The sequence below is a fragment of the Battus philenor genome, unplaced genomic scaffold (assembly GCF_028537555.1).
Source record: "Battus philenor isolate CCGP_79_NKW_IND1 unplaced genomic scaffold, ilBatPhil1.0.hap1 SCAF_12, whole genome shotgun sequence".
Taxonomy (NCBI): domain Eukaryota; kingdom Metazoa; phylum Arthropoda; class Insecta; order Lepidoptera; family Papilionidae; genus Battus; species Battus philenor.
In genome coordinates, this window is record NW_027181674.1 from 2,633,533 (window position 1) to 2,655,459 (window position 21,927).

A 21,927-nucleotide genomic window follows, 5' to 3' on the forward strand; every position below is an offset into this window, starting at 1 on the left:
GGTGAACTTTGGAACAACTGATTCCATGCACTAAGACATTACTTAGATGATCTCATATTTTTAAACATTGTGTATATCATAGAAAAGAAAATTAATATATTTCTTATATGATACCAATGTTTGTTTTATTAACAACTGCTCCTTGCTCGCTTTGCATGGTTTAAAATCTTCATTTTTTTTAATTCCCTGAACTTTTGGGTTTTATTTGATTTATTTAAGATGTCACAAAAATGGCGAGGTACTATGCGCATAAGAGCCATATATAGTTTGAAAATATGCATTATTTTCGTGAATGCCGCCTAAAAATTCTCGCGTGTGGATTTTCGTAAAATCCGTCCTAAATTGAGCTTTTCTCGGTGAAGTGAACATTTCTTCCAAATTTCAAATCTCTAAGTTATGTATATTAGTATCCCTATGGTTTGATATATTGTGACGAGTTCTTACAAAGGTGCTTGGTGTTGTGGTTGTTATTTTATGTCTGAGGATAGAAGATAGTTCCCCAAAGCTACTAAAAGTACCTAAGAAAACAATGAACCTCCGTGTACAATATGCAGTTTAAGATGACGAAATTTAGTAGTTAAAGGTTTATTTTTATTTCTTGTGTTTATCATGTGTCTGTCACTATTTTATTCGATTTTTTTATATTAATTACCTGTCATCCATAGATATAGGTATATATATCCTTTTTTGTTTAGTACATCGCAATATATCTTGTAAAAAACAAGTGATCTGACTATAAAGTTGTCCAATATCTCTAACTTGATTGGGTTGGTGGCTAACAATGTAGTGGTGAACTTCGACAAATTATTATTAAATGGTAGGTAGTCAAAATGAGCAAATTATACAGGTACCAAAGCTTTATTGAGTAAATATTAACAAAGAATATAACAAAAATTTCAAACATGCCTGCCATGTAAATATTTTTGATCTTGAAGAACATGGATTGTAGTGCTGCAATAGATTAGAAAAAAATGTATGTTTGCACATGAGATTATACAATTGAATAAATTATTTAAATTCAAAATCGCATTTATTTATCTTCACAAAAGAACATGATTATTATTTTTCTTAATGTGAAAGTGAATCAATTTGAAAAGCAATAATAATTTGTCATTTAAATATTTTAGCAGTTAGCAAACAGGCTGGCCTTAAAAAAAAAGGCACGAAAACTTTTCGTAAGGCCAATACAAAAAAATACAACATTGACTACATACTATCTTAAATGTGTAAAAATTGACAGTTTATTTGCACCACAGTTTAGAAAATATCTAAATCATTTGTGTCTAAAGAATTACTTATACTATCACAAACTTGGTGCCGAAACAATTTTTTTAAGGAAACACTACCTCCATATTTAAAAAAAAAACACTGAACGTCGACAGTGTTATACATATTTTTCAATTTAAACAATGTTTAATATTTCAAATTTTTCGAATATTGCCAAAATTTTCTATTAAAAAAATTGTATTGCAATACTTTTAAATAACTAGATAAATTTTGTTTAAATATTAAGGCCCTTATAAACATGAAAGTGCAACCAATAAACATTTAAAAAAAATACTACCTGTGTGGTTCCCGGATATTATGACAGAAATTTAGCCGACAAACAGAACAGGAAGTAACATAGCCGACACACAAAATCGAAGTGAAATTTTGTAAATACGTTTATATTTTATCTTTTGCAAAAATTTACAATAAAGCTATAAATATTCACAGTTAAAATGCTATTGGACTTATCCAACGGCCAAATTTCACTTCAATGATTTGTCTGTCAACCAAATGTCAATGTCACTATTGGCGGGGAAAATAATTTCTCAATTTGCCTTAGAAAAGTACAAAATATATCACTCTGTAGTTTAGTCCATACTGCATAATATACAATATAGACATTTTTCGTATATGCTAGGCAAGCAAGGCCAACACTGTTCTCGTTACTATAGATATCTGTAATCCATTATATTCGAGTGTAACCTGGAATGTAAAAAAAATATATATTACCTTTTTTGTTAAGATTATTAAATTATTCCTAATTATACAAGTCAATCAATCAATTATACTTCTATATAACGTGTCCCATAAATCAACGTCAAGACAAAATATTGTGATAGGTGAGTATAGAGGGTAATAAAAAAATCTTTGTCAAATATTTTTTAAAAATAATACTATTCCAAAAATAAATGAAATTAATATATCCTGTGATCCTATTTATAGTAGGAATTGAAAAAACACAATTCTTACTGCAAATCTTTACTCCTCCATATATTTTTTTTTCCATTTCACGTTACTGTATCAATTCTGTTAGTGACAGACAAAAACACATAATTCAGTGAGCTGAATTTGGAACAAAAATACCCCTCATTAATGCACAAAATTAAGTTAAAACAAATGTAACTAAATTACTAACTTCTAGATCTACTTCATCAAACTTTAACGGAATAATAAACTGAAATACTGTATAAGGAAGGGACTAATATATAGCTACTTCCGCTATGCAACAGTAGTCGTGCAATGAAGTGCACTGCCCGCCAACCCGCTGATAAATGCGTGTGCGGTAAACAATGTGAAACAACTACCACCGTTAATTTACTCTACACGTGTTTCACCCCTCCACAGGGCATCCTCAGGAGATGTTAGATCGACTAGTGCCAAACACCTAAAAAGTGTTTGGCACTGGTCGGATTGTTGCAAGTTTGAAAGTGGTAACAAATTATAAAAATTTAAATTCTAATTCAAAAATTAAAAGAAAATCCTTTTAGCCTTATTAACCGATTTCGCCTTGACTTTAATTTATGGTACAACTTATCCGATTGATTTGTAACGACTTAAGGATGCGTTTACATGCATCTATTTGCAAAGTCCAGGCGAGTTTTTTTTCTTTAAACTTTAAATACCAATACAACACAATTTTTTGTTTTTAGATTTATTGGTCGCATCGATTACTGTTTATCGTGATCTGGTATGTATTTCTAACGACTGATGACAAAGACTGACTTCACAATAACCAGATACAAAACGGACACCATTTTTTGTCAACCGAGTGAGGGTAATTGAAATTCGTATATAGTTATTTGCATATATATTGAAACAACAGTTGCATGTAAACGCATCTTTATATTTCCTTACAATTATTACGCTACAAGCTGTACCCCTATCTCTTACAAAATTACCATTGAAACAGTGTTATATTAACTGCCAACTTCAGAGAAAAAACCATAGGTTACAGCTTTTAACACTATATCAGGGGTGGCCAAGCGCCTTGATAATACGAGGAAATGTTCGATTTTTAAAAAAAATTACGAGCCGCAAATAATGTTTTTAAAAGGTATTATTTTTTTAAAGAAAAGTACATAATGTATGCATTAAAATTAAATACTACAGTAATTTTTAAAAAAATTATTACATAAAAATTTTAAGTGAATTCTGTTACATTTATCGCGAGCTACAAATAATCCCTCAAAGAACCGTAGGTTGGCAACCCCTGCTATATATCATCATAGACGGAATACCAAATGCTTTCACTAGCAGAACAAACACATTTTTAGGCATATGTATTTTAAAAAAAAATCATTATAGGTATAGAACCTGGTCTTTTGAAACGTACTGTATCTAAATTAACTTATGGCACGCTATAGATGTTGAGTTTCTTTGCTAAAATATATATTCTGAATAAAAATTATAATTTTAGTTTTCAAAAACTAATAATTACATACATACAAATCGATGCCCAAACATATATTGTAATTACACAATGAAATATCATACTTTTACACACGCCAAGTATATTTTCAATGAGAATTTTATGTGGAATGAGTAAGAGATTCACAGTCATGCATGAGAAAGAAAAGTTACAATACGACTCGACTCTACAACTACATATATACTAGGGGTGGCCAAACAGCGGCTCTTTGAACAATTATTTTTGGCTCCATTTAATTGTCGAATTATTTGAATAATTAAACTTACATTACCTATGATAACTCCTGGGATATCGAATGATTACTGTGTATATCTATATACAGTGTGAATAATAATAATTATTACTCCACCATAAAACTAGCAAAATCCAGACACCGATCATAATTAACTAACCGGCATCTTAAGATTTAGAGTGCTGTCACATTCCTGTGCCATTATATCTAAGCTTAATACACATATGTTATACTTTTGTTAAAATAATTTCAATAAATATAATATTTGTAAAAAAAAACATTCTTTTGAGTGTTTCAAATGCGTATTCAATTGGTTCCCACTATCGAAGATCTTGGCCACCCCTGCTATATACAAATGCAACACTACTAATGCAATCAAATCATGCCATACATAGATTAACCCATTTACATCATATTATATAACCACTCATCTTTACAAGTGATCACTATATACATGTTTAATAGAAGTGTAAAGGCTATTTCTAATCATCCTGTATACGCGGCTGCGTTGTAAATTAAAAAAAAATATTTAAGTAGTAATAATACATTTTCTAACAGCATAAGATTACAACAGACAAGCACAGCATTTACAAAGATATCACTATATCTTTGTAAATGCTATTTTAATCAATCTGTATGTATGACTGCATTGGGAATTTAAACCAAATATTCAAGTAATAATAATACATTTTCTAATTGCATAAGATTACACTAGACAAGCAGTGTTATCTTTGTAAATGCTATTTTTAATCATGCAATCAATGACTGCTTTGGGAATTTAAATCAAATATTCAAGTAATAATAACACACTTCGTAGTATAAGAGTGATCTTATACTGCGAAGTGTGTTATTAACTGTGGGAACAGACAAACACTGGTACCGGTGTTAATGCTATTTCCAATCATCGTGTATATGAGGCTGCCAAATATTTAAGCAATAATAATATATTTTCTAACAGCATAAGATCACACAGGCAAGCACAAATACTGGTAACTGTCACATTGTTAGGTTGAAATGATCTGTTATTTTGTTTCTATTTAATGGTAAATAAATTAATTCATAACCTAAAAGATAAAATGTAGTGTAGTGTGGTATGCATTCCACATAACGGTTTTTTTTTTAAATTTACATTTGAAAATACTGGTCAAATGAGCCAATTCAGAGTTATGGTTATTTCTTTGTACTTACATATGATGCAAATGGGTTAAAATAAGAAAATATTGACATTATGATAAACCATATAGAGATCAAATAATCCAATGTATAATTAACTTCAAAAAAATATAAAAATAATAAAAAAAATATTTAAGAATGTGCGAGTGAGACAAATAACTATACATACTTACACGTAGGTAGGCTCTGAAACTAGTTCCTCTTTTATTTGACTTATTAGTAATTATTTAAAACCGTTTACATTCGAATACCCGATTTCTAATAATATCACAATGTCAAAACAAATGTCTTTATCTGTGATGTCCCATATATCAACGTCGAACCCTACCACAGACAATTAATTTTAAAAAATTTGCTTCCCGTTTACAAAATTATTGCCATACCAAAAACTTATATTAACCAAAGTAATAACATCTCCAGTTACGTTAGTGAACAAATATTTATTACATTAGATAGGCTATAATGTTCATATAACGTATATTTAAATACTTATCTTTCCTCAATATTATTGGTTCTAATTTTCTCCTCACCCTACTGCGGGGTTCAGATGATTCTATCGAGAAAAATCTGACATAAAACTCGACTATCACTCTTTCCAATTTTACTATATTTTGATGTTATATATTTTCCTACTGAAAATCCCAGACATGTTTATCTTGTCTTTAATCTTTAATACTATATGTTTCAATATCTTTCCTTAAAATATATTTTTTTCCCGTATTAAATTATTTTATGGATTTTACTATAGAGTCATATACTTATATATTTGTAGTTATTTATATTTCATTACTCTGACTGGACGTGTTGTTTGATTGACGTTGATTTATGGGACAACATATTCAACGATAAACACTGAATAGTTGCAATCACATACAAACACATATTTATATATACATATATAAAAACAGCGAGAGAAATAATCACCGCTCTCAGAAATTCATATCAAGCCCTATTTGATACATAACTTCGTCCATCTCCGGGGCGAAGAGAACTCGCTGATCTTTATCGTCTGTGCCATTACCGTTCACTGTCGCCTCACGTGACTGCGGGGCTTCGGTTCTCGAATGGGAAGCCACTTCTGGCGACTCCTCAGATTGTGAATCATCTGGTTGTGATGTGCCTCCTACAGTGGGGAGGCCTATTATCACTCGGATCTGATCCGTCAAGTGCGATGCTGATATTATCTGATGGTATATGCCCTCGGCTGTGCTTAAGATTTTATCAACATCCAGCCTCATTGACAAATCATTTACATGCTGAAATAAAATGATATTTAAAATACATGTTAATGAATAAAATATTATATAGTTATAAATTGAATATACATATGCTGATACTATTACATTTCCAATAATGTATGTGTAAATATATTTAAAATGTATAAATAAAAACCAAACCGCTAAAAAGTACATTTCAGACAGCCCTCAAATCATTCTTTTTAAAATTTTTCACTTTTCATAAAATACTAAATCTGTAATGGTGTGATATATTATGTGTAAAAGCTGTAAAAGGGGTGAACGTATAGCTCATTTGTCAGCAAAAAGCTTTTAAGCTCTTACATCTATTTCCAATCACCCAATAAAGTGATCACTCTGAAATATACTACATTCATCTTTTTTTCAGCCAATAGAGGCAACATACAAGGCTATATACATATATATATAGATAGGATTCCCCCAAAAAACGCCACGAAAACCAGTCCAGCGACATCACGCGACATTAAATATGTCGTCAGACCTTCTAGTCAGGGGTCAAACCAGACCACGACCAGCTCGAGGTCACCTTTCGGTTCCAACGGCCATCGGTTGAACGAGTGATGTGCCATTGACGTCACATTAATTTATTTTTTCTAATGGAATGCTAGAAGCTAATAATAAATTCTAACAGTATAAAGTCTGCAGGGACAATTTTACAATAATTAATTTTAGTATGTACTTACAGTGCATTTTTTATATTATTACTTTACTAAAAAATTCTGAAACCATTGACAATTGGATAGGGTGCACACACTAACTGACGGCAATTAAGCGATATATTCACCCCTTTAAAACTTTCACACCCATAACTAATCATCCAGTACAAAAATTTGATGAAACCAAAATGAATGCAAAGAAAACATTTACCATTACCACAAAGATTCCAGGGTTTTAAATAAATAAGAGCATTACCTTTAAAATTTCAGTAAATCCATAATCCTTGCTGATAAGAATATCCTTTTCGGCGTCTAGGATGGCAACACAGATCAATAGGTGAAAATTAGCGCATGGCAACCCCGTCCAAAGAACTTCCCATAGCCTAAAAAAATAGTTATATTACTAATTATTTTTTTATTTTATATTTATTCTCACTAGCGTCTCTCAGTGTCTATTATTGTAATGTATTATTGTAATTATATGTCTATTATTTTCTCTATTTTTTTAGTTATCAACTTCATAAACCTTTTTTGCCATGTCATGCCATGTTTAACCTCCTTGCTACTATTTGTTTTACAAAGTTACAAAGATAAAGATAAAATTCCGTTTATTCATCATTGGAACTTACACGACTTTATTACCAACTTTTTTTAATGTATTTTATTTTTGACTCTGGAAGGTGTTATAGCTATAGAGCATGAAAAAACTCTACAACAACACATCTTTTTACTGCCACTTTCTACAAGCAATTCTTCAAGCTACATTGGTAACCAAGGTGGTCTTCTTAAAACTACTACTCCGGTTGTTAGCCCCCAATACCATACAGTCTAGAACATTACTATATTTCAGTATTTAAATACCTCATGATATCCCGGTGTGAGAATTCCCTTTTAAACCACACAAGAAGCCATCTGAAGCAAAAGTACATATTGCCGGAGTCCTTCTGTGATAGATGGTGTGCCAGTTCAGGTGAGGCAAACGTTAGCAGCTGTTGCAGGTATAACAGCTGTTGCTTCATACCCGCTTGGTCCATATCGAAGTTTGGAGCCTGTAATTTTAGAATTAAGACATTCAAATTTGCATATAAACCGCATTGCGTACGGCTGAAATTATGATTATGAAAAGTAAATTAATATTGTGATCGATGAATACTGGCAGATTCGACCTTTTAAACAACACTATAAGTATGTGTCATGAGAACATTCAAAGGCATAAAGTTCAATTTTTTTTCCCAGAGACTATTCTACAAAGTATTAGACAATCTATGAAAAATAATGTGTAAAGTACATATATAAAAAAGGAAAATATACTTTCCATAATAATTCATTAATTTGAATTATCTATAATATCTGAACTTCTCAACTGTCAATGTCAAAGTGTGAATGTGTCAGTGACTCTATAAAATAAACTTTGTATTCTTTCCTAACCTTAAATCTTTAATCACTATAACTAATGTTAAAATTAATTAATAGGAGTTAAATGCTTTGATTGTCTTTCATTTCAGGTGCTTATCTATAATTTGTTTACTCGTATTATATTTGTGCTGTACAGAATTAACGATAATAAAATTTTTATTTCAGAAACAATTACTGCGTTCAACTCCACAAATATAATAAATCTTTATATATATATATATATATATATATACATATATACATATATACATATATACATATATATACATATATATACATATATATATATATATATATATTCATTGCTAATAGTCGATTGAATGACAAAAGCCTATTGCTTGATGTTAATGCCACTATTTGTGTCAGCTTGTTTATCTCTTCGATTTACAAAAGCACGTTGACACCTAAATAAAAATAACATCTCCGGCTCATAGACAGATTTTATACAAATTCAAAATACCTTTATTTAAGTAAGCATTTACTTATAAATCGTCTTTTATTTTAACATCATAAAACTGCTCATCATAAGGCTGCTCGTTTTAAATAAATTTTACAATGGTTGATATATAAACCCTGTTAAACCAAGTTCCACATGTTTTAATCGACTAGAAACTATTGATCGCTATAATAAGATTTGTTTTTTAATATAATTTTAATGACAGATTTAAAACTAAAAGGCAGGTTTAAGTTTTATATTGTTAACTATTTGAAATCTAAATTTAGTGGTTTAAATCCAGTTCAATATACGACGTAGATATATAATTACAAATACATATATATAATATAGGGATACGAGAAAAATAAGTTTTAGTTTTAAGAATTTACTCACAATTTTTTCCATGAAACCGGCGAAGCACCAGAAACTGTCCACTTCGTTGCCCAACAGTAGTAGCAACGGCGCCAGTATATCACTCATTCCTTGCACATATCCCAAATCAAAGTTATACATGACATATGTCATCAAGATGTCCTGGAGTATCACCAAGTTTGGGTTATTTTCACCAGCAAAGAATGGCAGCGTTCTATCCGTTCTATTGACATCTTTTTCAACCAAACTCTTTCTTTCTCTGTATTCTGAAAACCTGGCTTCTTGTCCCTCCGTCATGGACCTCCATTGCAGCTTCATCGAGAAGTATTCTTCCGTTTTCTTCCTCTGTAAGTTTTTTATCTCCGACTGACTCATATTCCAGGGATAGTAATCCAAAAGGTATTTCCAAACTAAATGCCGTATCGAATGTGCTACACCCTGTAAGTAAACATAATTTTAATGAAATCAAATCATTAATCTGTGTGTTTATTTAACTTACATTACCCATTACATTATATTAGGAAGTTGAGTCACAAACAGATGTTAAATAAAGCCTTAAGATTTAAGCCTTTTAAACGGTAATAGGATTTACCTGATATACTTTGAGAGTTTTACACTGTACCATTGTTGTTAAAGATTGTAAAAATATTTAAACATGGGTTTATACTGACTACTTATATAAAAGGTTTGAAAGTAACAACTTAATTTTGTCTTACTTAGTTACTTATTTTGTGCACTTAATTTAATCTGGGTGTCTGTTAGTTGTGGAATACATCACAACAGTAAAAATTGAAGTCATTGCTTGCATATAGTTTTTTATATTCGTTTTGGTTCCACGACATCCACAAAATGTTTAATACATTTTTTTAAAAGAAATCTATCTAAAAAGACATTAATCGGTAGAGTACACAAAAACACTGACTGAAACTTGACCATGTATTTGGTACTAATCGGTGTAACACAGCTCCTGAAGATGCCCCGTGGAAGGGTAAAACACGTGTTGAGTGATTTAACGGTAGCAGTTGTGTAATTCGCATTGTTTGCCGCATACGCATTTATCAGCGGGCTGGCGGGCGGTGTACTTTGTTGCAGGACTAGCACTGCATGTATTCCGCACATGTGGCTAAATATTGGTCCTTTTCTTACTTAGTATGGACTTCCGCAAAATAACGCCTGATTCTATTAAATACACAAAAACAGTCAACATTAAAGCTAGAGCTCTTGTTCGAGCCGTGCTAAAAACAGATATACACTGACATTTTGCCATCGTGTAAACGCATCTTTACCTCTTTTTGCCTAACCAAAAAATCTGTAAATATTCTGGCATTAATAGTATCACGAACACAGTATATCTACGGCATAACGGCTCACATAAAGGGATTAATTGTATACTTTTATAAATCAAAATTTAACAGGGCCCGACCAACTTTCGACACCAAAAAAAAAATTGGAGCAATTTCGTTGCAAAATCACATTAAAAAACTCTAAGTTTCTAGAGTGAGGACCACAGACCGGCGAGCTTGGACATCCACCAAAATAGTGCACAAATGACTTTGTTAAGGTCATCATAAAACACTAAATGCAGGCCGCTGCCAACTGGCTTCTTGGAAATATTTGCAAGAGGCCTATGTACAGCAGTAGACATATAGTACATTAGAAGTGAAATTATGATGTGTGTTTTCTATGATTAACATTCAAAACATCCAAAATTTACTATGTGTTTGGCACTAATCGGTGTAACATAACTCCTGAAGATGCCCCATGGAGGGGTGAAAAACGTGTTAAGTGATTTGACGGTGGCAGTTGTGTAATTCGCATTGTTTGCCGCATGCGCATTTATCAGCGGGCTGGCCGGCGGTGCACTTTGTTGCACGACTACCACGGCATGTAGAAGTGGCTAAATATTGGTCCTTTTCTTATTAAAGATGGACTTCCGCAAGATAACGCCTGATTCCATTAAATCCAAAATTCTTTATGAAAATTATTAACGATAATAAAATTAATTAAAACCGATTCAAATTCTTAGTGCAAATCAAAAAGACATATGCTAATATTTATCAATGGCAAAAGAGGAAACTTTATTCAAAATATGAGAACTCACACCACGAAATATAAGCTGCTTGACTCCCTCAACCTCCGTCACTCGACCCTCAGTGTCTTGAAGACCATCCCATTTTTCAGTTGACAAGGGAGTGCCTCTGTTGTAGATAAAACAAATTTAATTACAAACTCATGTATATATTTATTTATTGTACACGTTAAAATACATTTAATCAGTTTTACAATAATATACAAAAAACTACAATGAGCGGTCTTATCACACAAGGCAAAATCTTACAGAAAACCATAGTATTGAAAAGGTAAAAGTACTAATAAAGGGTAGTTTACGTGTGCAAAAAATATATATTTACAAAAACAAAGGAACATAAACATACATAAACATGTATGTAAGTATCTGAAAATTCTATAATAAAGCTATATTTCGATTTTAAAATAAAATAAAATAAGTTTAATATCATACCTGGGTATACAAGGCCGTGGGGGTAATGTTGGTTTGACGCTGATAACTTCATACTCATCACTCTTCACCACCGTGGTGTCCTCTATAGCACTCATACTCTTTGTCAGCAAATCAGCAACCTCCTCAGACACGTCCCTCTTTCCATTCATTCCCTCATTGCCGAAGTACACTGAAATTTTATTCCATTAAATATTTTATTGCCAGATTATCGGAATATGTGGCAGGCGTGTATAATGCCTCTAGCAATTCGAAATTTGAAAATAGAATTCTAGCTATAGCGATAGATGCTATCTAGCTAGGTTTTAATTTTTTCCGATTTCACTGAGGGTACTAATAAAGTAAATATTCATAATCCATTTACATTAAACATTTGTAATAGATAAGTGGGCCATATTCACTACCTGTGAATTATCATGCAATAAGTCCAAAAATTAAACTATCTAAAGCAGGGTTTCCCAACGTGGGGCCCCCAGCCTCACAGGGGAGGCAGTTTGAATGTTAACGGGGGTTAGGTTAGTTAGAGTTAGGTTAATGGGGGCGATTCGATTGTAAACAGGGGGCAATTCGATTGTGAATAGGGGGATTTGTTTGTTGATTTGACTGTTATTGAAGGGTAATTTAATTGTTAACTGGGGGCAATTCGAAAACGGAGTCGACACTAGTTTAAATCTATCGCTTTAACATTAAAACGATGTATGTTACATAGGGGGGCATAACAATTTTAGAAAGGCTTAGGTGGGGAATGGCACAAAAAATGTTAAGAAACACTGATCTAAAGTATCCTTTAAGTGATATTATACTATTAAACTTTATTAGGAACTTTGGTAAAAGTGATCACTAAAAAAATTAAAACTATATTTGTTTTGGGCTTTTAGTGCTAGTTATGAATCTTCGTTGCTACGTATTTAAATTTTTAAGATGCAATTATAATGCTATATCCAATTCCAATTAAAATAATAATTATTACAAAGAAGAAATAAATGTGATATAACCCGGATCTGTTTTATTTAAGGAACGAGACGAAGGAATTGAGGTGATGAACGAACGGAGATAAGTATGAAAAAGAATTATACAAAATTGTTGAATGAAAGAAGAGGAAAGATTGATCATTGAAGAATGATAGAAGAGTACAGAAATAAAAAGAAAAGAAAGTAAATAATCAGAATATCAAACACTGTCCAACAACTAGATAGGGGATACGAGAGATCCCAATAACGGGGGCCCTAAAACATAGTCAGGGTCGAAGGTAGTTGCTGTATGCGGACAGCGCTAGACCATCACGGCTACATCAAAGGCTTATTGACATGACATACTTTATGCCTTGCAGTAGTCGTGTATTTGCTGATATATTCAAGATGATGAGGCAAGTGATGAACATGGTAAGTGACACTACCAGATCATAAATAATATTTATGTTAATGTTTTATACTTTATTAAGTATAGCTATGCATAATACTTGAAATTATGATAGTACCATAGATGATATTTTCTGCTTGATTCTGGTAAATCTGAACACTTACCCTGTCGAAGTTCTTAACCAGGGGTGCAATATAAACATAAAAAAAAAAACATTTTTATAATCCCATATATATTATCAAATGGCCAAAAGATTTCGTAGACAGTCATTAACCAAGTGATATTTAGACAAAGGACGAAAGTCAAATATTTAAACACACTAAGTAATATTTATTTCATAGGAGTACAGTAATATTTTGTTGAGATGTTTTTAACACTAGTGTTGCGTACGGCATTGCGCAGATCGACCATGTGCATAGACCTTACCACCGCGCCCCGCACCTAGGGGGCGGGCGCCGAGCGTGCATATGCGGAACCCCACCCCGAATCCCACGCTCCGATATCTCCCCCACTAACGCGCAGGCCCGTGTAAATGAGAGCAAGGACCGGGGTATCGTAACCAACCGCACTCTCTCTCAGACACAGTACCTCGAAGCATTGTATAATTAGTCTTGTAATTCTTTAGTTATAGTATATGTGAATAATTAGTTAGTGTTTTTATTCATGCGAGTATATTTCTAACGAATAAGCGTGTTTAATTTCATCGTCCTGGGTGTTTCTTTTCAGAGTTAACCCCTCGTGACACGCTACAGTCCAACGTCAATGTGAAAAGCGCGTAAGTGGAAAGAGAACAGAGCCGCAATAGTTTCTGGTCTTTTCTAGATAGTTTATTTAAACTTTAGCCACCAGAGCTGAGGCAGTGCTAGACTTGTACTTCCAGTTGCCAGAAAGAGAAATCAATCCCCCAACAACCGCCCAACCAGCCAACGCCCGCCTACACCACACTGTGGGTGCGCCGAAGGCATAGTGCGGCTCGACAAAGTGTGAGACCGACACAACGATCGGCACAGTAATTATCGCTATTCAGCACGTATGCCGGTGAGGCAGTTAAGCGTCAGAAACCCAGAAAAAGTTGACATGGATCCTCAGAAAAGACCTCTCGGAGTGTCACACGACTAAGAATAGAGACCCGAGCGAGGTCAACACACTGGCTGGACCGCCGACGAAACGGAAGGTGCTAAGTACAGTGCTGACAGGGTTGGATCCGCTTGAACTCATCAGGCACGTCACGATTTCTGCGAATATGTTACCGCAGGATCTATGACGAAGGACTAACCGACGCCGCCGAGAGCTTTCAGCAGTGGCTGCGTGCGATGGACTTACGTACTCTACAATTTTACAAGCCCACGGGGGGAGTTAGCGAACGGCTACTCCGCGTGTTGACCGGCCCTGGCGCAAGAGGTGACGTCACGGCCGCGTATTGGAACTGTACATTCATGTACACAAGAGCAGATTCTCTCAGACCCATGCGGGTGACAACCGAGCGACGATATGAATAAATACATTTAAAAAACTTTTAAATTAAACGGTTTTTTGATACCCATATTGTGGTGGTTGTGGAAAAATATGTACCTAGTCCGCCATATTGGAACGGCGTCCATCTTGAATTTTAAATTTTGACATAATCATCGTGTTTCACTAGTGTAGCCCTTTCATTTGATACCCATATTGAGGGGGTTAAGGAAAAATATGTAATCCGCCATTTTGTATCAGCCGCCATGTTAGATTTATAATGTTATTGATTATATTATATTGTATTGTCATCTAAATTAAATGTGTGTACCAAATTTCAGATCAATCTGACAACGGGAAGGTGTTTAAATTTCAATTTCTAATTTTGACCCAAATAAATAAACCAATAAATTCCGTACGGGTGGAACTAAATAAAACCGTTTAAAAACGTTGGTGTGCCTTATGTGCGAACTGTTAGCAACACTGACTATAGACACGGCGATCATGGCGCTATGACGAATGGCTGCACGACGAGGATGGCCTAAAGTAATGTATTCAGACAACGGCATCATCAGAGGAGCGGGACCAAGGAGGAGCTTAGACTTTTCAAACGAAGCGATCATATAAGAATTGTTAACCAACTAACCCGTCAATTTGACGGGCATTGTAAAAGTGAAATATTCAAAATTTAGAAAGCTTAAGATATTAATAATAATGTGTGCATAGAATCTCTTAACCCTATTTAATGGAATCAGGCGTTACCTTGCGGAAGTCCATCCTAAGTAAGAAAAAGACTAGCCACATCCGCACATGCAGTGGTAGTCGTGCAACAAAGTGCACCGCCCGCCAGCCCGCTGACAAATGCGTATGCGGCAAAAAATGCGAATTACACAACTGCCACCGCCAAATCACTCAACCTGTTTCACCCCTCCACGGGGCATCTTCAGGAGTTATGTTACACTAATTAGTGCCAAACACAGGGTCTGTGCGCATACGCATGTGCGGAAGTGGCTAAATATTGGTCTTTTTCTTACTTCTCTTAACCCTTTCCTTACCACAGTACGTTCCGCCAAAGTGACGCTACTGAACCAGGCAGCGCGCCGCGAAGTGTGTACATTGCATGGCGGTAGGCCGATGTTCGAATTTTCTCATTTAAGTGTCACATATTTAAAGATTTTAGTGGTATATTAATTAAAAATGGAACTTAGGATAATTATTAATAATTTATTTGGCTGTAATAAATCTTAAATCTGGGATCTACACATAAGCCCACATTACAATTTTTACGTTCATATTTAGATTCTCGTCTTTTGTCATTTGCACTACAAACAACGCACCTTCTACTGTGATTTATTAATACTGTTTTATAAATTGAAAGTAAAATATCTTTCTGTCTACCTTAGTAAATTATTATTGCAGTGAAATTTTACGAGGGTGATTCAAAAAATTCTTGGAATCAATATTAAAAAACGCAAAGATTTAAATAATAATATTTTATTTTTCTACATAATCTCACTCAAATGCAATGCATTTAGAATAACGCGTTTCTAACTTCCTTATTCTTTGTGAAAAAAAAATATTTTCTTGACTCTCGAAAAAGTCCTCTACGGCAGCTATAACCGCGTCATTATCGTGAAATTTTGTTCCGCGAATTTCCTCTTTTAATTTTGGAAATAAGTGAAAATCACTTGGGGCTAAGTCCGGAGAATATGGTGGGTGGTCAAGGAGATTGAAGCCAGCACAGCGGATTGCGTTGAGCGCAACTTCCGATCGATGAGCAGTAGCGTTATCTTGAAGGAACAACACGCCCAACGACAGTTTTCCACAACGTTTTTCTTTAATCGCTTCACGCACTTTCGGGATTAAATTTGCATAATAGGGTCCAGTAATCGTCTGGCCTTTTGGCATGTAATCAATAAAAAGGATTCCTTCACTATCCCACAACACAGAGGCCATAACTTTGCCAGCGGTAGGAGCAACTCGAAATTTCTTAATGGATGGAGAGGATGGTCGTTTCCAAGACATGCTTTGTCTTTTAGTTTCAGGATCAAAATGGTGGAGCCACGTTTCATCCATGGTGACAAGACGACGGCAAAAATTATCCGAATCACGCTGGAACATTTCGAGATTACGCTTGGAAATTTCCAAACGTCGCTTTTTGTTTTCGTCGGTTAACATTCGTGGCACCCATCTTGCAGACACTTTTTTGAACCCCAGTGAATCAATTAAAATGGATTGAACGCTACCAAAAGATATCTTTAGGATCTCAGCTATATGTTTTATAGTCATTCTTCTGTCTTCCAAAACCAGATTCTCAACCTTTTTGACATTTTCTTCTGTAACGGAGGTTGAAGGCCGCCCAGAACGCGGGTCATCTTTACAGCTTGATCTACCTCTTTTAAATTCAGCCACCCAGTACGCAACCATAGAATAGGGTACAGCATCACCCCCTAATGTCTGCTGAATGTCCAAAAAAATTTCCTTCGTAGACATTTTTTTCAAACTGAGATATTTTATCACCGCACATAACTCACTTTTATCCATAATTTTGACTTTTTAGCAACTCGTTGCACAAAAAAATTTATTACATGCGAACGAACTGACAAAAACAAGTGACAGTCTGCATAAATATAGTGTGATAGACACTCTTTAATTTGAATATCGAACTTGATCCAAAAAGGTTTCATATATATGCACTTCTAAGAACTTTTTGATTCACCCTGGTATTTTCCAAATACAGACTGACAATGCAATATAAGGTACGGCAAATGGATGCCATCTTAATGCAGCGCTGGTACACGCGGCGTGTCCAGTGGATGCCGTCTAACACTGGCGCTGGTAACAAACTCAGAGTAAAGATTATTGCTGTGGTTTTTTGCGTGTTTCACCGTCAAATTAAACCTAATGTCAATAAAGCGGGCATTCTTACGGTTGCGTCATAATACATCTATAATGATTTTTTTGTCCGCAAAATGTTTCAGAATTATTTATAAAACAGTGATAGATGCGTATATATATGAATATAAAAAGCACTATTTATAAGACTATATTTGTAAAGAGTAACCTCTCGAGCTTCTCGCCGGCTCAGCAGAATTAACTTCTGAGCTGGTGGTAGCTTTCTGCAGGACTGATAAAGAATATTTGTAAGAATATTAATGTAAATATTTTTACCATTATATTTAACTCTGATTAAATAAAAATTAAATAGAAAAACTAAATCTTTATTTAGCTTTTATCATCTATCATCATCATTTCATCAGTAACACACCCACTGCTGGACATAGGAAATCTTCATAACATCAATAGGACTAATTGAAAGCAATCTAATACAGCATTTTCCGAAGACTGTTATTTATAAAATGTTGCCATAATGTCACTTAGGTGTTGTCGGTTGGCCAAATGTCTGTCTGTACAATATCAAACTAGCATTTTATTCTGTATTACTAACCCTATATATATATATATCAAAAAGAAACGATTATCAGCTTCTGCAAGTCATAAAGGCTCAGATGGGCAAGCCACTTAGAAATAAACTACACCAGTCTCTCTCCAAGTGAACCTCGCAACAAAAAAGAACTAGAGGAAGGCCCAGAAAGAGGTGGCAGGAATGTGTCGAAGAAGATAGAGGAGTACCGGAAAGATGACATCTTGGCAAATGTGGACCAAGTGGCCAAGACACATATAGGGCTGTAACGTCACAGGAAGAAAAAGAACAATACAATCATGGATGTTCGCAGGAAATATGCCTGCCTCAAGGACTTCTAACAGGAGCAGTAGGAATCGTTCCGCTATAAAATATATACAACAAAATAGTCTTACCTATATCGGTTAGCTTTGAAAACGCCTCCATCGTCGTCTCATAAGGCCTCTGTCTCAAATTAGAAACCAAACTCCACACAACATCAGTGGGATTCTCTGTAAATATATCCAGCTCCGCGAACGATTTATTCAAAACCTGAGTCTCTGTGTTAGGTTCCACAACGACGTATGTGTTTCTATCATGTCTCGTCTTTGCCGTTTTCACATGGTTCTTTAAGTATGCTACGAAAATTTCCGCATTGCCATGTTGAAAGTAGAAAGACATCTGCCATACGCCTGGTTTCGTTGAGAACTGCATTTGCTGATTGTTGCGTGTGACCTTGAATGTTTTGAGGTCGTTTAATGGGATCCTTATGATGCGTGAACGCAACGTAGCGTAATCCGATGTTATATTCCCGCTTAGAGTTCGCTGACGTCGACCTGATCAAAACATAATTTATTAACAATATAAATACATGTTAAATTGTAGTTAGAGTAGTAGTGTTTGTTGTAGTCATAGGGGAGTAAGAGAAGACTTCAAAAACAGGGCCGATAAATAGATGCTTTTTGACTACTTTTCTAAGTAAGAAAAATACCAATATTTAGCCACTTCCGCACATGCAGTGGTAGTCGTGCAACAAGCAAAGTACACCGCCCGCCAGCCCGCTGATAAATGCGTATGCAGCAAACAATGCGAATTACACAACCGCCATTTTACATTAGTGCCAAACACAGAGTCTGTGTTGTCGCTAGATGCGGACAGCGTAAGACTGGTCATAGTGGCAATCTTTGTGGGTGCCTTTGACTTGCAGATTCGCTAAAGAACCCAGATCGCCGATGTAGCTCGAAGAATTGCGCAACCGATCGCAATAAGCGCCGAAAGGTTCTCGTGGGTAGGCCCACCACAAATTGGACCAACGACATAGTTACGATCGCCGAGTCGCTAGATGCGGACAGCGTGAGACTGGTCATAGAGGTGATCTTTGTGAATTCCCACGCCTTACAGTATGCATCTGTCAGCTGACATGTTGATGATGTTCATCGCTATCAACTTGAAATATCTTTGCACAATGGAGACATTACTTCATGTATCATGTTGAATTATTAATCTAATATATAAAATTCTCGTGTCACAGTGTTCGAACTTGAACTCCTCCGAAACGGCTTGACCGATTTTTACCAAATTTTACATGCGTATTCAGTATGTCTGAGAATCGGCTACTATCTATTTTCCATTACCCCAAGGGATAAGCGTGGTCCACGCCTAAATTTTATTTTTAATTTTTTAGACAATTTTTTTGGTTTTTATTTTATTATGATACAGCATACAAAAATACATACAAACCTAAATTTTCACCCCTCTACGATCAACCCTTATCTTACATTTGTTAATTAAAAACTTTAATTTTTTTTGCAAAACAATGTTTGCGGGATCAGCTAGTAAATTTATATGATTTCACTGTCAGAATAATTTGAGCTTACATTATTATTATAATTTGCTTACTTATGTTGTATTATAAAACTTACCAATTGTATTGACCACAGCCCACTCCTGGTCTTGGGTATCAGAATCAATAGTAATCAAGTCAATCGGCCTCCACTCAATGCATTTAGTAGCGTCTGGGTTCTGGACAATGCAGAGCATTCCAATAGAGTTAAGTTCATTGATGGAACAACCGACACATGCCTTGAGAAGTACTCCATCCTGAGTGAAGAGATCCTGGAAAATACAAATTTTTAAGTTTTACATTGTTAATATTAATTTTGGTTTTAGATTTTTTAATGTTAATTGAAGTTTTTTTTAAGAATCACTTTCACTTTTAGCAGATGTAGAAAGGGTATAGTAACCTCTTTTAGAGTATATCCTGTTCCTTATGATCTGGAGAAGTCTTTCCTTTTGATATATTATTAGTTATACAGCCAGTTTCCTGCCTTATTTTAGATTAGACTTTTACCTTTACAATGTTCGTTTGAAATTTCTTGTATATTTCAGGGAAAAAAATGAGAAATATTTTTTTTCAAGAAATAATGGATGAAGCTTCAGTTCTCTACTAAGATGTCAATTAACCCTCAAGACATTATCGAAAACTCTTGATGAATTTACTACCTCTAACATAAAATAATTACTAACACAAAACTTTTATGTTTTTATATTTAATATATCTTGACATCTTTACTAACGTCATTTCTAAATCATTACTCTGTAATTTTTCTTTATATGATATATTTTCAAACAATAGCAGAGTTGTATGTCTGGCTTTTTGGGAAAAGTATCACAATAATATGTTGTTTGATGTCTTTTGCCATGTTGATTTCATTTAGAGCATTTTTTACTCTTTCCTTATTCCTGTTAGAATGATATGCAGCTTTCCATTTGTAAAACTAACATTTGTTTAAAAAAAAAAAGTAAATAAAAGCAAATTATAATAATACATTATCTGAATATATCTAATAAGAAATCTGTTAATTTATTACTATAAAATAGAATGTAAGAATATGTAATAAAATGTATAAATTAAACTAGTGCCATTGGTAAGTTGAGGTAGTTTCATTTATTAATTAAGTAAACCCAGGCTGACTCTGATGCTACACATTTGATGGTGGCTGCTTCCAATAAGTCCTATTGGAAATTTATATGACAGTCCTATATATAGGATATTAGAGAGCTATGATCTCTGTTATACAGGGAATTCAAGGTAATTTAAGCGGATAATATCACTTGTTATAATTAATTTCATAATTTATTATGAAATTAATTATATATATGTATGTGTATATAGGACGTATTAACAAATCGACATTGATTATTTAGTTTGTTTTTCTTTATAGTTCTAGTTTTCAAACTTTTATGACAAACTTTATCTTCTTTTAGAAACAAAAAAAACCTTTTACGTGCGTCTAATGTACTTTACCATTGCCTTCATACCCTTAAAAGCAGCCAAAAATACTAAATAATAAATAAACACCAAACATAATTGTGAAATATGTGACGCAATTAATCGGACATTATAATCAGTTTCTAAATTAATTTACTAGTTACGTACACCGTTATTAACTGCATCAAGGTCAGTGTAATGTGGCTAAAATACAGCAAATATTACAGAAAATGTTACTTACTTTACATTGGTCGGGTACATCCTCAGCTGAACTCGAGGACATTTTGTTTACAACACATAAACAAGGAGAAATGAAACCTATTTACTCATTTAAATCATTTGAACAACTAATTGTTAATTTACCATCATATTTAATTGGACTATTTTGGCAAATAGTAAACACCAAACAAAGCACAGCTAGAAGAAAGAATTAAAAATATGTTGTTGTCTAACATATTCTACCAAGATTGCCCTAATACAACCATTTGTAATATAAAATTTCGCAAGACAAATGAAATATCATGTTTCGATAGAATATAGTATATATCTATATAACTAGAAGAAATTCTTTAATAATTTATTTTACGGATTACAATTACGACGCTTAAAATTATATACAGAATTTCAGGCAAAACAAAATTCATTTGCTAATAAAATCGTAGCAAATTTACATAAGACAAATAGTT

At 33.9% G+C, this 21,927-nt stretch overlaps 1 protein-coding gene across 3 annotated transcripts; it reads right to left on the bottom strand.

Moving 5' to 3' along the window:
• Nucleotides 1–1,156: 1,156 nt before the first annotated feature.
• Tbc1d15-17 (TBC1 domain family member 15/17) lies at nucleotides 1,157–21,708 on the bottom strand. 3 transcript variants are annotated; one of them, XM_068776310.1, is made up of 10 exons: nucleotides 21,483–21,708; nucleotides 19,893–20,085; nucleotides 18,387–18,806; nucleotides 11,760–11,928; nucleotides 11,340–11,436; nucleotides 9,260–9,676; nucleotides 7,876–8,063; nucleotides 7,271–7,397; nucleotides 6,124–6,358; nucleotides 1,157–1,971 (listed from the first exon to the last, which is right to left on the bottom strand). In XM_068776310.1, the coding sequence occupies exons 1-10, from the start codon at nucleotides 21,522–21,524 to the stop codon at nucleotides 1,955–1,957; spliced, it is 1,905 nt and encodes a 634-aa protein (XP_068632411.1). In that variant the 5' UTR covers nucleotides 21,525–21,708; the 3' UTR covers nucleotides 1,157–1,954. The 3 variants fall into 3 exon arrangements, with proteins under 3 accessions (XP_068632411.1, XP_068632409.1, XP_068632410.1); XM_068776308.1 differs by having other exon boundaries at nucleotides 6,068–6,358; XM_068776309.1 differs by having other exon boundaries at nucleotides 1,892–1,971; nucleotides 6,027–6,358.
• Between the last annotated feature and the right edge of the window lie 219 nt (nucleotides 21,709–21,927).

Coding starts and splice junctions, on each gene's coding strand:
- Tbc1d15-17 (XM_068776308.1), bottom strand. CDS start 21,524: ATGTCCTCGAGTTCAGCTGAGGATGTACCCGACCAATGTAAA. Junction 11,437..11,759: donor CCACGGCCTTGTATACCCAG/GTATGATATTAA, acceptor TATCTACAACAG/AGGCACTCCCTTGTCAACTG. Junction 7,398..7,875: donor TCACACCGGGATATCATGAG/GTATTTAAATAC, acceptor CTATTTTTTTAG/GCTATGGGAAGTTCTTTGGA.